General features: G+C 41.5%; 1 protein-coding gene across 1 annotated transcript in view; it reads right to left on the bottom strand.

Moving 5' to 3' along the window:
• LOC111952293 (homeobox protein aristaless-like 4) overlaps nucleotides 1-5,246 on the bottom strand; it is a 48,227-nt gene extending 42,981 nt beyond the window's left edge. Inside the window, exon 1 of the mRNA XM_023970853.1 lies at nucleotides 4,824-5,246. Coding sequence (XP_023826621.1) covers nucleotides 4,824-5,139 — 316 coding nt within the window. The 5' untranslated portion in view covers nucleotides 5,140-5,246. The remainder of the gene's footprint in view (nucleotides 1-4,823) is intronic.
• Nucleotides 5,247-14,216: the final 8,970 nt, after the last annotated feature.

The following is a 14,216-nucleotide window of genomic DNA, read 5'->3' as shown; positions in this document are numbered from 1 at the left end:
CGGAAACTCGCCTCCCTGCGGACCTGGCATCTTTCACTCCCTCCTCTCTACATTCTCCTCTTCTGTTCTGCTGCTAAAGCCAATTTCTACCACTCTAAATTCCAAGCATCTGCCTCTAACCCTAGGAAGCTCTTTGCCACCTTCTCCTCCTCCTGAATCCTCCTCCCCTCCTCCCCCCTCCTCCCTCTCTGCTGATGACTTCGTCAACCATTTTAAAAGAAGGTCGGACATCCGACCCTCGTTTGCTAAGTCAAACGACACCGCTGGTTCTGCTCTCAACTGCCCTACCCTGTGCTTTGACCTCTTTCTCCCTCTCTCTCCAGATGAAATCTCGCGTCTTGTGACGGCCGGCGCCCCACAACCTGCCCGCTTGACCCTATCCCTCCTCTCTTCTCCAGACCATTTCCGGAGACCTTCTCCCTTACCTCACCTCGCTCATCAACTCATCCTTGACTGCTGGCTACGTCCCTTCCGTCTTCAAGAGAGCGAGAGTTGCACCCCTTCTGAAAAAACCTACACTCGATCCCTCCGATGTCAACAACTACAGACCAGTATCCCTTCTTTCTTTTCTCTCCAAACTCTTGAACGTGCTGTCTTGGCCAGCTCTCCTGCTATCTCTCTCAGAATGACCTTCTTCAATTTGTAAGTCGCTCTGGATAAGAGCGTCTGCTAAATGACTTAAATGTAAATGTAAAATTCAACTCAAATTACAAAACGATGCTACGACAACTTCAGGTAAGATAATGTATTTATTGTTGGCTCACTTTTACAAATCAGAGTCACTTTGAAATGTTAGCTTTTTTGTGTAACACAACACAGTGGGGGCTTAACATGTTTGTGTGACAGAAATGTCACACAAACAATATCACACAGTTACAAATATTGTCTTTCTAAGTTCCTGTGAAAAAACATAATATGACTCCAGGGAAGTTCCCATATTCATAGATCTCTACAGTACCTTGTAGTTGGCTTGGGCAGCATCATCAGGGGAACTTGATGTAATTGTCTTTCAGTTGTTCACATATAGCATTCTGCATACAGTCGATTCACTTACACCACACAAATCTCCGGTTTCACGATGGAAGGTTCCAGATGCCAAAAACTTCAAGGTGATCAGTACTTGCAGGGACGGAGGGATGGGCCTTCCCCGACAAGAGTCAGATGAAGGCCTTGGCTCAAGCAAACAAATGTCAGCAGCATTTTCTTTGTACATACGGAAACGGTTATAGACAGGGTTGCTCCTGTCTATAACCGCCCTTCTGTTTGGCCTTGGTGGTGCTCTTTGATCGTCATTGAAATAGTCCAGGTAATACATTTTCCTCCATTGCCAAGGTCAACCTGGGGGCCAACATCCATTCATCTGAAGTTAAGCCTGCCTCTAGCCAGGTTTAATTTAAGCCTTCACTTAGCTCTAGATTAACTCTAATCGTCCTTCTGGAAATCACACTTTTTAAATCTAGACTAGAACAAGTTTGAGACTATTTAGTCCAGTTCGTCCAGTTTAAAAGTGGCTTAATCTGCGTCGGTGAATCCACCCCTTTATGACCAGATTTCATAGAGCCTTTAGTTATGGCCTTATTATCTTTGACTTTGTGGTATGAAAATCCTGGCTCATGGGGCGCATCAGACCTTCGAGTCACAATATACTGGTTTGTGAAGTGATTAGTAATTCCTATCAGAATCCAGAATATCCAACAATTCGAATTTATCACCCACAACCTACACTCAGAATGATTGCTATGGTGAAGGACTTCAAGAAGACTACCTAAACCATCTAAACTGGAACTCAGTAACAGTCCAACACCTTACAGATTGGATTAGTTTAGAATTTTTTTATTTCTCTTTGTATAGTGTAGGATAAATTAATCAATCAATGCGCATGAGGAAACATCGATATTAAAACTATTCTAAAAATCTACCAGCAACAAATCATGCTGGGAAATATGATAATGAAGCCCCTCCCACATCTTTTTCAATCAGAAAGWTAATGGAAATGAATGAACTCAACACAGTGGAGTAAGAACAATATTTCCTCCCTCAAATGTCCAGGACCTTGTTTCCCAGCTGTGAGGTAACTTATGAATTAAGATGATCYTACCAGATGCTTCGCTATTTACCGGCCACATTTTATAAGAGTGTTTCCCAAACAAGCATGTAGAGTGAACATGTAAAAGCCAATTTAAGCTTGATCTGACAATGTGGACAATGTGCTCTGATGGGTGTGATGCAATTGGGGAGTCTCCGGAAGCATGCTGAGCCCAAATCAAGCTCAGCATCGCCATGGCCTCTCCAATGTTTTAACGATGTGGTGTTTCCAATTTTTACTGGATAAGATTCAGCTGTGTATAAAACTAAGCTTGACAAAATGTTACAAATGCATATTTCAAATGTACAGTACATTAGAAGAACAATAAAGGACAGCACTCCAGTGAATAAACATTTGTATTGCCCCATGAATGTTTTGTGTACTTCTTCAGAGTGCATAGGAGGCAATGGCAATCAATATCARGACAACTATACAGGCTACACACAGGTGGGCATAAGTATACATTCTTATAGTCAGTTTTGGCCCAATAAAGAGATCCCAGCAGAGGAAGCTGGGGGAAACATGAAAATAAAAGACAAATAAATATAGAAACACACAATAAAAGATACATTATGATGTCATAGCCTAAATGTTAGCAGGGTATTTTCGGACCTACTTATTTATAACCTTATACAAAAAAAKAAGAAAAGGAACATTCCTCATTGAGACCTGCTGGGGCAAGGGTGCCCATGCGGTCTATATCCAATGTCTCTCTTTGGAGAACTCTCTTACCCATCTCCATTTGGGGTAGAATACCCTGTAACACGAAATATGTTACGTGTCCTAACGTGTTCCTATCGTATAAGAGCTCCATTCGCAACCACGATGAAAAACCCCCTGTTGCCATGTATTTCAATATCCATAATCGTGTACTTTAGTGCCTTACGTTATATGGGCATTGAATTGGTGAAGACACCATGTAAGGGGAAGAGATGGGGATACATTACCTTGTCCAAAGAGAGACATAGACCTATTGGATCATTTTAGAAATATGTATTTGTAACAATTTGACAATTTTGTTCTTTGGATGTTATACTAGGACGCAGCATCCGATCTAAGGGGGGGGGGAGTCGAGCACGTTGTTCATCTTTTCATGAAATATGAATATGAAACATGTATCATCGTATGAGCGTGCCCATTCACACAGAACACGTAGAAATTGTTTTAGAATGATATCTTGTGAGGTAAGGCAGAAAAGAGGCCTAACGATGCACTMTGGCTGCTCTACAAGTAGTCTAGATCAGAGCTTCCCAAAGTCGGTCCAGGGGCCCACCCTGGCTGCACGTTTTGGTTTTTGCCAAAGCACTACACAGCTGGTTCAAATAATCAAAGCTTGATTTTGAGTTGGTTATTTGAATCAGCTGTGTAGTGTTAAGGAATTTAAAACAAAAAAATCTGCATGCGCAATAAGAAATAAACATGTGACCCCCGTTTGGGAAACCCTGGACTAGATCACTCGTAGATTGCCTGCTAATGCCTGTAATGCAGTGAAGAAAACGATATGACAACAATAACGTCTAATGTAACTGGCCCTCTAACAGTACAACTGCCCCAGCTTGGCCCCACCATTGAAATGGTCTAGAACCGCCACTGCATATAGGTGTTCTGGTTAGAAACTGATTAGAAAAAAATTGAATATCATGTTTAATCTTACATTCTAAACGATGAGAACACTTATTGGCAATCTCAATGCCTAATGTTTAAGTTTTAGTGTGTGTGTGTGTGTGTGTGTTGTGTGTGTGTGTGTGTGTGTGTGTGGTGTGTGTGTGTGTGTGTGTGTGTGTGTGTGTGTGTGTGTGTGTGTGTGTGTGTGTGTTGTGTGTGTGTTGTGTGTGTGTGGGCTGCATCACTTGCTCCCAGTCCCCATAGAGCCCAATTCCCTTGGTGAGAAATCGTGCAATAAATCATTGGTCGGCAAAATGTTCAGATTATTGCTTAATCTCATATTTCGGGGACTGTCCTCTGAGTTTCTATGCTATAAAATAATCTATATCAGTCTAATTGGCTCCCTTTTTGTGTTGAAATAAGTGATAATATGAGTTGCATATGATGGTATGTGCATGAGGTTTGCTGGTGTGTTGAGAAAGTATAGGCCTGTATACTGTAAATATTCAAAAAGAAGCTATTTGCCAGGGGTCCATGGTATTACAGCTTCGGATAAAGCTTCTGCTAAATGGCATATATAGGCCAAGGTCAAAATAATACAGATTATGCCAGAATGAAAGTCAAATCATTTCGCATTATTTGTCATTGTATTTTCTTCACCAACAACTTGGCTTCATAAATGATGTGGTCATTCAGTTTCTAACAGGCAGACGTTAGCGTGTGTGTCTTCTGTTATAAAGATGTTTTGGGGATTTTAAATGTTGGCTTCTCTTAACAAACTACTGTTGCTCTCTTACCCTATAAAATCAACACATTTCCCTTTAATTGTTAGCCTTCTTGCCCACACGATTCTTGGTTGTTAACTCATAGTCTAGTTATTAAGGCTGTTTGGGATGCTGATTGACTGACGATGGCCTAACCGCCTAAACGTTGGTTTTGCGCGTTGCCTCTGAAATTAATAAATAGCTTAACATAACTTTGAAACTCACTTATTTAAGTGCGGAACCTCTTTACAAATGAATCTGATGTTTTAATTTTGGTCATCGCACCAGTTCTGAGCGCAGTGGTTTTAATTAATAACCTTTGTGCGCAGTGCAATCAGCATCCAAACTTACAACCGTTTGGAACTCACCATAGCAGGGGATAGGCGCGCCGTTGTGTCCTTTGCTTTCGGGGGATGTTTTGCAACCTGGCGGTTGTATGAAGAGGTGGTTTAAATTGTTGCTTTCCTCTGAGGCGGCGCACTCCTGTTGTTGTGAAGGATTCCGAGACTTCTTCCCGTAACCCTGTTGTCCTTTGCTTGGTAGGAATGTTGGGCTGTATTTGGATTCACTCGTTTGGAATGTCCTTACGGGATTCGTGCCGTGTTGCGAAGACGTGTTATAATATGAATCCATCGATGTGATATTACAATATGAAACGCACGTATCTGCGTTCATTCCAAACATTTMATTTAAAACCAAATCGAAAAAATCCAAACTGTTTCTTCGTTGTCCTTTTACCCTGCAGAAAGCACTGGCGAACACACTCCCACACACACTTTCTCTCACACATACTCTGGGCGCATCTGGGGTTTGTTATAAAATGCATCAGATGTTTTTCCAGAGTCTGAAGCAGACTGAACAAATGCGAAGAAAGCCCCCTGAAGGTTTACCGGGGTAAGGAACCAAATTGACTCGCATTAGAGATGATACCACTGGTCCCACTAAAGTCCTCAGCACATGACACTCCGACCTTGTCGCTTCATAGACTTAGTTAAAGTAGAATTAGCCCACCACCGTTATTATTCAGACACCAGAGATGAGAGATGGGAGGTCAAACTAAGAGCAGATTTAGCTTTAATTTTTTTGTTGACCCAGGTTAACGAGGGAGACACAACACATTACATTGATTTGAATAGGAGTGAATATATAACTGTGGGGGGTGTAATTGTTCTGAGTCAATGGCGTTATTTTTCCTTTATTTATGCAAGTAGAAATATATATTTTTAGGATAGGGTATTTCTACAGAAATACAAACACCTGCACAATGTTAAATACACTAAAAAGACATACTGCTCCATGTCATAACATGCATAACAAGCAGGGACAAACATTTCATTGTGTGAACATTTTACAGCTTTTACCAGCTTTTAGATATCAAATAAAATACACAATTTATTGACATTATTTTATTTTCATTATGCGCCCAATTCATTAACATTGAAATGACTGTTATGGCAATCAAACTAATTTCTTGTAAACATTTGTTTTATGGTATTAGCACTATACAGTTCTGTGTCGGCATGGAATACATTTTCTCAGTCTGCCCTTCTGCTATTTACGACAACGTTTTCAGTACGCAGTCAATGATGAAAATAGTATTAGTCTTGTTGGTGATTGCTGCAGGGAAACGAGGTTAACGGAATTAAATCACTCCTCTACCGAAATAAAACACGTTACCTTTTATGAAATTATTTTCTTGAAGCTGCATCATTATAGCCTACTGTAATACCATTCGTTATGAGGTTATTGTAGACAGTAGACTATTACATTGCAAATTGCCATAATTATTAGTAATTGAAATTGACAACAATGACGATGCCGATAGCAATAGTCGACTTATAACTAGACCTATAGTGATGATAGTGACACATGTGTTGTGATAAAAGCAACATTGACGTTGTATTTGAATTAAAAACAAATGCATGAAGCTTGAAACCTATAGCTTCAATGTTTTGTGAAAATGTATATATGTCAAAGTCCTACCGTTTTTGATGAACAAGTAACAAAGTGAAATCTAATTTGTTTAACTGGTAATGTATTTGATTGCATGAACATCATTTAGCTAACCTTTTCAATCTGACAGATGTATTTGTTTGCTATGTTARTTTTTGGAACGGATTTATTTTTACTCGATCCATGAATCAAAAGCAACAGTAGGAAATTCATACATTTCTTCTACAAATTGGAAATATTTTCACCTACAGTACGAGTCAAAAGTACATAAACACCTACTCATTCAAGGGTTTTTCTTTATTTTTACTATTTTCTACATTGTAGAACAATAGTTAAAACATCAAAACTATGAAATAACACATATGGGAATCATGTAGGAACAACCATGTTTGTTACTAACAACATGGATGGGCATCTCTCACATTCACTTGAAAGGKARGCTGGGAAATATGCAAATAAGGCTTAACAACCTACAACAAGGTTCTCCACCTGGCCGAATTGGTCCGTGGGTGGTTTTATTTGGTCCCCCAAGTTTTCCGCATTTTCATTGTTGGACATAAARGARTGTTAAAACACCAGGAAATCAGCTTCAAGTGATTTTACTTTTGGAAATCAGTTCCCAAGTATTCCCATGCATACGAGAGATGTGATTGTATACAAATGTAAGCAAGGTTTGAGATTATTATATTTGAGTCAAATWTGACCCATTCCAAGAAGCTAGGCACATCTCGCACGTCACTACTTCATAGGAGAGGCATTTGAACTTAATATTTTAGTATTTTATCAAAATGCATTTKTTTTGGTAGAAATGCCTTCATGTGCCTTAATAACAACATGTATGCCATCTGCATACATACATTTAGCKACTGAAAAAGACAGGAACCTTCCCACTAGCTATGATTGGCTGAGAAAATGGATGGGCTGGAACTGCCAGCTTCTGTCTATAACATGAGCTGCTCACTATGTGTAAATAACCCTTGCTACCTKAGCTTTTTTTAAAGATATGTTATCCATGGAGAATTGCAAAAGTTTGCTACTGCTCTCAACATTGCTCCCCTGAATTTAGCAGGTGCTATCAACAAAGATCTGTGGGAAAAAGTTGTGATGGACTACTTTCTGCACACGGTCATTGTGAACCGGAGTGACTTGACACAATGGGCCAAATAAAATTGAAAATASACTCTGCCGTGAAGCGTTTATCCATTTATACAGGTAAGAGTCTAGCTACATTTTCTAAATTTGTCTGAAAGTTGTATTCATTGCAAGTTAAAGCTAATGTTAGGTAGCTGGCACGCTAGCTAGCGTTACGTGTAAGATATGRGTAGTAATATTACTCATATCTCAAAGCCATTTTTTGCTAGTTAGAGCCTAATGTTAGCTAGCTAGCTAACATTTAACCTAGTTGGTTAGCTTTAGCTACCTGCAGATTTATACTACAGCATTTCATGCATGGTGGCTAGCTATGACAATCCGTTTGTACTGTAGCTATGGGTTGGGATTATACAGTGCATTCGGACATTCAGAGACTGTCCCGAAGCCACTCCTGCGTTGTCTTGGCTGTGTGCTTAGGGTTATTGTCCTGTTGGAAGGTGAATCTTCATCCCATTGAGTTCCTGAGCGCTCTGGAGCAGGTTGTCATCAAYGATCTCTCTGTGCTATGCTCCGTTCATCTTTGCCTCAATCCTGACTAGTCTCCCAGTCCCTGCTGCCGAAAAACATCCCTACAGCATGATGTTGCCACCACAATGCTTCCCGTAGGGATGGTGCTAGGTTTCCTCCAGACGTGACGCYTCATCAGACCAGAGAATCTTGTTTCTCATGGCCTGAAAGTTCTTTAGGTGTCTTTTGGCAAACTCCAACCGGGCTGTCATGTGCCTTTTACTGAGGAGTGACTTCCGTTTGGCCACTCTAACATAAAGTCCTAATTGGTGGAGTGCTGCAGAGATGGTTGTCCTTCTGGAAGGTTCTTCCATCTCCACAGAGGAACTCTGGAGCTCTGTCAGAGTGACCATCGGGTTCTTGGTCACCTCCCCGACCAAGGCCCTTTACCCCCGATTGCTCAGTTTGGCCAGACAGCCAACTCTAGCAAGAATCTTGGTGCTTCCAAAATTCTTCCATTTAAGAATGATGGAGGGCACTGTGTTCTTGGGGACCTTCAATGCTGCAGAAAGGTTTTGGTACCCTAACCCAGATCTGTGCCTCAGCACAATCCTGTCTCGGAGCTATACGGACAATTCCTTTGACCTCATGGCTTGGTTTTTGCTCTGATGTGTTCTGTCAACTGTGGGACTTATATAGACAGGTGTGTGCCTTTCCAAATCATGTCCAATCAATTGAATTTACCACAGGTGGACTCCAAGTTGTAGAAACATTTGGAAACAGGATCAATGGAAATGGAAACAGGATGCACCTGAACTCAATTTTGGGTCTCAGAGCAAAGGGTCTGAATACTTATGTAAATAAGGTATTTCAGTTTATTATTTTTAATAGAGCTGTTCGATGGGCTTAAGAAGACACCTGTACCATGTCAGCCAGTCGACCACAGGCCTGTGAGTACAGGTGCTGGAGATGCAGGCATCCATCATCATGCTACCATTTTCTTGTTTTGGACTTCTTCCCACGAATGACAACACAGGACACATTATATGTTAGGGACCAGTGACTTGGGTGTATGAGGAAACTTTTAGCAGCTCCTCCATGTGACTTTAATTGAGTGATAAGACTTAATTCAATAAGCAATCGAATGAAGTGGACTCTTTTTCCGTGACCCTTTGTCATAGCTGCTACCTTTCAGCCTGAATTACGCAAACTGATGGGCAGATGGCCAGGACCCTGTATTGGACCCCACCACTACAAGTGTCCACACTTTCAATTTCAGGAACAACACACCGACACACACTCTGCAGGTTTTTGTACATGGTGCTCCCATCAGATCTCATCTTCAAGCCATGTGAMGCACGATCTACACTGGATCTGGAGGCTCAAAAACATTCTTATTATCGTTATCGGTGGCCAAATATTTTCTACAAACATCCATCCTGGTTGAGATCGTGATCAACCTTTTCTGTCTTAGTTATACTCCCAGTTTTTGCTCTGTTAGTTATCTATCTGACCGAGAGCTCTGCTACCCGACCACAGCCCGATGGGCCCCGGGTTAGGGTTACATCGGGTTAGGGRCGGGTAAGTCCTGTTTTTTCATCAATAACTAGGGTACGGTTAGGGCTCGGTATCATTAAATTGATTATTAACATTTTGAAGCTGAGCCATTTGTTTGTGCTCTGCTGCACAGTACATATCATGGTGTAATAAGTGCTTCAATCTCGCCCAATATAAGACCAGAACATTGTCCAAGTCCACAGGAGAGATTATTTTACAGAAAATAATGTTACAGTACCTGAGTTTTGTCGGAGTTTAGAGTGACAAAAAGTACCTCGTTTACAGCTCACTGCTCTCTGTCTCGTCAATGAGCGGAACAGCAAGCAGAGACGTTGTAATGGATACTCCCACAAGCAAAACCATAAACAGCGCGAACAGCACAGGGAGCGAGGGACAGACAGATGAGRAGCTAATGGATACTAACGGAGGAAGTTATTTCTGATTTTAGGTTCGGGCAGGGCTGGGCCTTAAATTTGTCAGAGGCAATCGGGCCTGGGTAGGGTAGGGCTTAATGTTCAAGCCTGTGCAATCAGACCTATCATTTTGGACAGTTTAGCAAATAGACATGTCAGGGGATATAGCCTCATGCGGCAGTGAAAAGACCCAACTGCCTTCAATGACAGAATAGAGAGGACCTCCAAAGTAGGGATGTTAAATGACATAGTATTGACATGACTATGAGTATTGGGCAATTATGAGTATTGGGCAATTATTGGGGATAACTAAAATTGTGGCATAAAACATAAATCTTCCCAGAATTGTCCCTGCTCCATGTGGATGAGTTAGACACACAAATACGCAGACACACACACACAGCTGTTTCGTGTCACTCAGAAATACCAGAGAAGCCTTGCCATCATCTAAATTCCTTCCTTATGTGTAGCTTGGCATATGTGTAAAAACAAGTGTATTTGCCCTACATGTGTCCTTCTGGGGATGGTCAGTTCACTTGTCAAACATCTTGACTACACCCTTGCTGCTTGTACTTTTATTTATTTAACTAGGCAAGTCAGTTAAGAACAAATTCCTATTTATAATGACAGCCTAGGAACAGTGGGTTAACTGCCTTGTTCAGGGGCAGAACAACAGATTTTTACCTTGTCAGCTCYGGGATTCGATCTAGCAACCTTCCGGTTACTAGTCCAACATAACCACTATGCTACCTGCCGTACTGAGCATTGATTTAGATGCTTAGGCGGAAGGCGCAGACAAAGGACCTGAATCTCTAGTGATACTGATATAGGATCTTAATTTGATCACTCTGTTGTTGCGGAGAATTTTCCTGTGCCACAGGATTTACATAAATTCATTGAAAACCTGCACTAATACACAGTTATATTAACAGTATTGCACTTTTCATGTAGCCTTATTTTGGCTAGCTAATAGCCTAACCGTCGATCAAGCAGCATTACATCGATGTAAAAGTGTGAATCGACTAAACTTTCATATCATATCATAGCAAGATTATTTTGCTGCGACAATACTGGTCAAATGAAGATCCTACATCTGTCTGTTGTAAACTTTTATGACAATAATTGTTACAGACTCCTAGGAGGGATGTGATGATTACTACTGCAGCTGGCTCAGAGAGCGAGAGAGACCACATCAGAAGAAATGCTCTCAGAGCCAGCAACACTTGCTGTTTGAATGGAAAACCACATAGCAAAAGCATAGCTGATGTATTATCTGCAATTCATCAGTAATATTAGATATATTATGAATCAATTTTGTTTTCAGAAATGTACTCAGGTTTGTGGTCAATTATGTTAATTTTGGAAGTACAGATGTCGGAACTTAACTTGATCACTCTTTTGTCACAAATTCATCTGCTGCATCAAAATGAGCAGTTCTCTTTCCATGCAGGGGAAGTCAAATAATTGAGATCAGGGCTTGCTATCAAAATCATTCTCTCTCTCGTACTCAAACGCAGGACTATGTCCTATTACAGTGGGCTAAATCAGGGTCACACAGAGTGTTACTTGGTTAGAGTTCACTCAGATTCTGAAAGAGGCAACTGTACATACTGTAGGCCTATATTATCAAATGTAAAGATGAGATGAAATTGAGAAAAGTGAGGTAGCCTACAAAATGGAGCGCAATGGTGCATGAAAGCCCATGATTTTTTAGATCTATAGTATACAGTACATTCAGAAAATATTCCAACCCCTTCCCTTTTTCCACATTTTGTTAAGTTACAGCCTTATTCTAAAATTGATTAAATTAATTTTTTTCATCATCAATCTACACACAATACCCCATAAGGACAATGCGAAAACAGATTTTCTTTGAAATTTTTCAAATGTATACAAATAAAAAACAGATACATTATTGACATAAGTATTCAGACCCTTTGCTATGAGACTCGAAATTGAGCTCAGGTGCACCCTGTTTCCAGTGATCATTTTTTAGATGTTTCTACAACTTGATTGGAGTCCACCGGTGATAAAATCAATTGATTGGACATGAAAAGGCACATATCTCTCTATATAAGGTCCCACAGTTGACAGTGCATGTCAGAGCAAAAACCAAGCCATGAGGTCGAAGGAATTGTCTGTAAAGATCAGAGACAGGATTGTGTCGAGGCAAAGATCTGGGGAAGGGTATCAACACATTTCTGCAGCAATGAAGGTCCCCAAGAACACAGTGGCCTCCATCATTCTTAAATGGAAGATTTTTGGAACCACCAAGACTCTTCCTTGAGCTGGCTGACCGGCCAAACTGAGCAATTGGGGGAGAAGGGTCTTGGTCAGGGAGGTGACCAAGAACCCGATGGTCACTCTAAAAGAGCTCCAGAGATCCTTGATGGAGATGGGAGAACCTRCCAGAAGGACAACCATCTCTGCAGCACTCCACCAATTAGGCCTTTATGGAAGAGTGGCCAGATGGAAACCACTCCTCAGTAAAAGTCACATGACAGCCCAATTGACTCTCAGACCATGAGAAGCAAGATTCTCTGGTCTGATGAAACCAAGATTGAACTCTTTGGCCTGAATGCCAAGAGTCACGTCTAGAGGAAACCTGGCACTATCCCTACGGTGAATCATGGTGGTGGCAGCATTATGCTGTGGGGATTTTTTTCAGAGGCAAGGACTGGGAGACCTGTCAGGTTTGAGGGAAAGATGAACGCAGCAAAGTACAGAGAGATCCTTGATGAAAACCTGCTCCAGAACACRCAGGACCTCAGACTGAGTGTGGTTCACCTTACAACAAGACAACGACCCTAAGCACACAGCCAAGACAACGCAGGAGTGGCTTCGGGACAAGTCTCTGAATGTCCTTGAGTGGCCCAGCCAGAGCCCGGACTTGAACTCAATCGAACATCTCTGGAGAGACCTGAAAATAGCCATGCAGCGATGCTCCCCATCCAACCAGACAGAGCTTGAGAGGATCTGCAGAGAAGAATGGGAGAAACTCCCCAAATACAGGTGTGCCAAGCTTGTAGTGTCATACCTAAGAAGACTTAAGGCTATAATTGCTCCCAAAGGTTACTAGAGCAAAGTATTGAGTAAAMGGTTTGAATACTTTACTTTATTTTTTTTATAAAATAGCAACATCTGAGCTTTGTCTATTTTTTTAAAAAGTCAAGGGGTCTGAATACTTTCCGAATGCACGGTGATATACAGTGTGTATAGGAGATGTTGTACCAACTGTGACTATTAAAACCTACCCTAACCAGAAACTGTGGATAGATGACAGCGTTCGCGCAAAACTGAAAGCGCGAACCACCGCATTTAACCATGGCAAGGTGACTGGGAATATGGCAGAATACAAAAGTGTAGTTATTCCCCTCCGTAAGGCAATCAAACAGGCAAAACGTCAGTACAGAGACAAAGCGGAGTCGCAATTCAACAGCTCAGACACGAGACGTATGTGGCAGGGTCTACAGACAATCACAGAGTACGAAAGCAGCCACGTCGAGGACTCCGACGTCTTGCTTCCGGACAAACTACTCACGTTCTTCYCCCGCTTTGAGGATAACACAGTGCCACCGATGCGGTTCGCTCCCAAACACTGTGGGCTGTCCTTCTCCGTGGCCAACGTAAGACCTTTAAGCGTGTTAACCCTCGCAAGGCTGCCAGCCCAGACGGCATCCCTAGCCGTGTCCTCAGATCATGCGCAGACCAGCTGGCTGGAGTGTTTATGGACATATTCAATCTCTCCCTATCCCAGTCTGCTGTCCCCACTTGCTTCAAGATGTCCACCATTGTTCCTGTACCAAAGAAAGCAAAGGCAACCGAACTAAATTACTATCGCCCCGTAGCACTCACTTCTGTCATTATGAAGTGCTTAGAGAGGCTAGATAAGGATCATATTACCTCTACCTTACCTMACACCCTAGACCCACTTCAATTTGCTTAACGCCCCAAAAGATCGACAGACGATGCAATCGCCATAGCGCTGCACACTGCCCTATCCCATCTGGACAAGAGGAATACATATGTATCAGTTCTGTTATACTCACAGACACTATTTTAACAGTTTTGGAAACTTTAGAAAACAGAATAGAAAACTACAAAACCAAACAAAATCCTACTTCCTGAATGGATTTTTCTCAGGTTTTCGCCTGCCAAATCAGTTCTGTTATACTCACAGACACTATTTTAACAGTTCTGGAAACMTTCGAGTGTTTTCTATCCAAATCTACCAGTTAT

The sequence above is a fragment of the Salvelinus sp. IW2-2015 genome, linkage group LG26 (assembly GCF_002910315.2).
Source record: "Salvelinus sp. IW2-2015 linkage group LG26, ASM291031v2, whole genome shotgun sequence".
NCBI classification, from domain to species: Eukaryota; Metazoa; Chordata; class Actinopteri; order Salmoniformes; family Salmonidae; genus Salvelinus; species Salvelinus sp. IW2-2015.
This window is presented reverse-complemented; position numbering and strand designations above follow the sequence as displayed.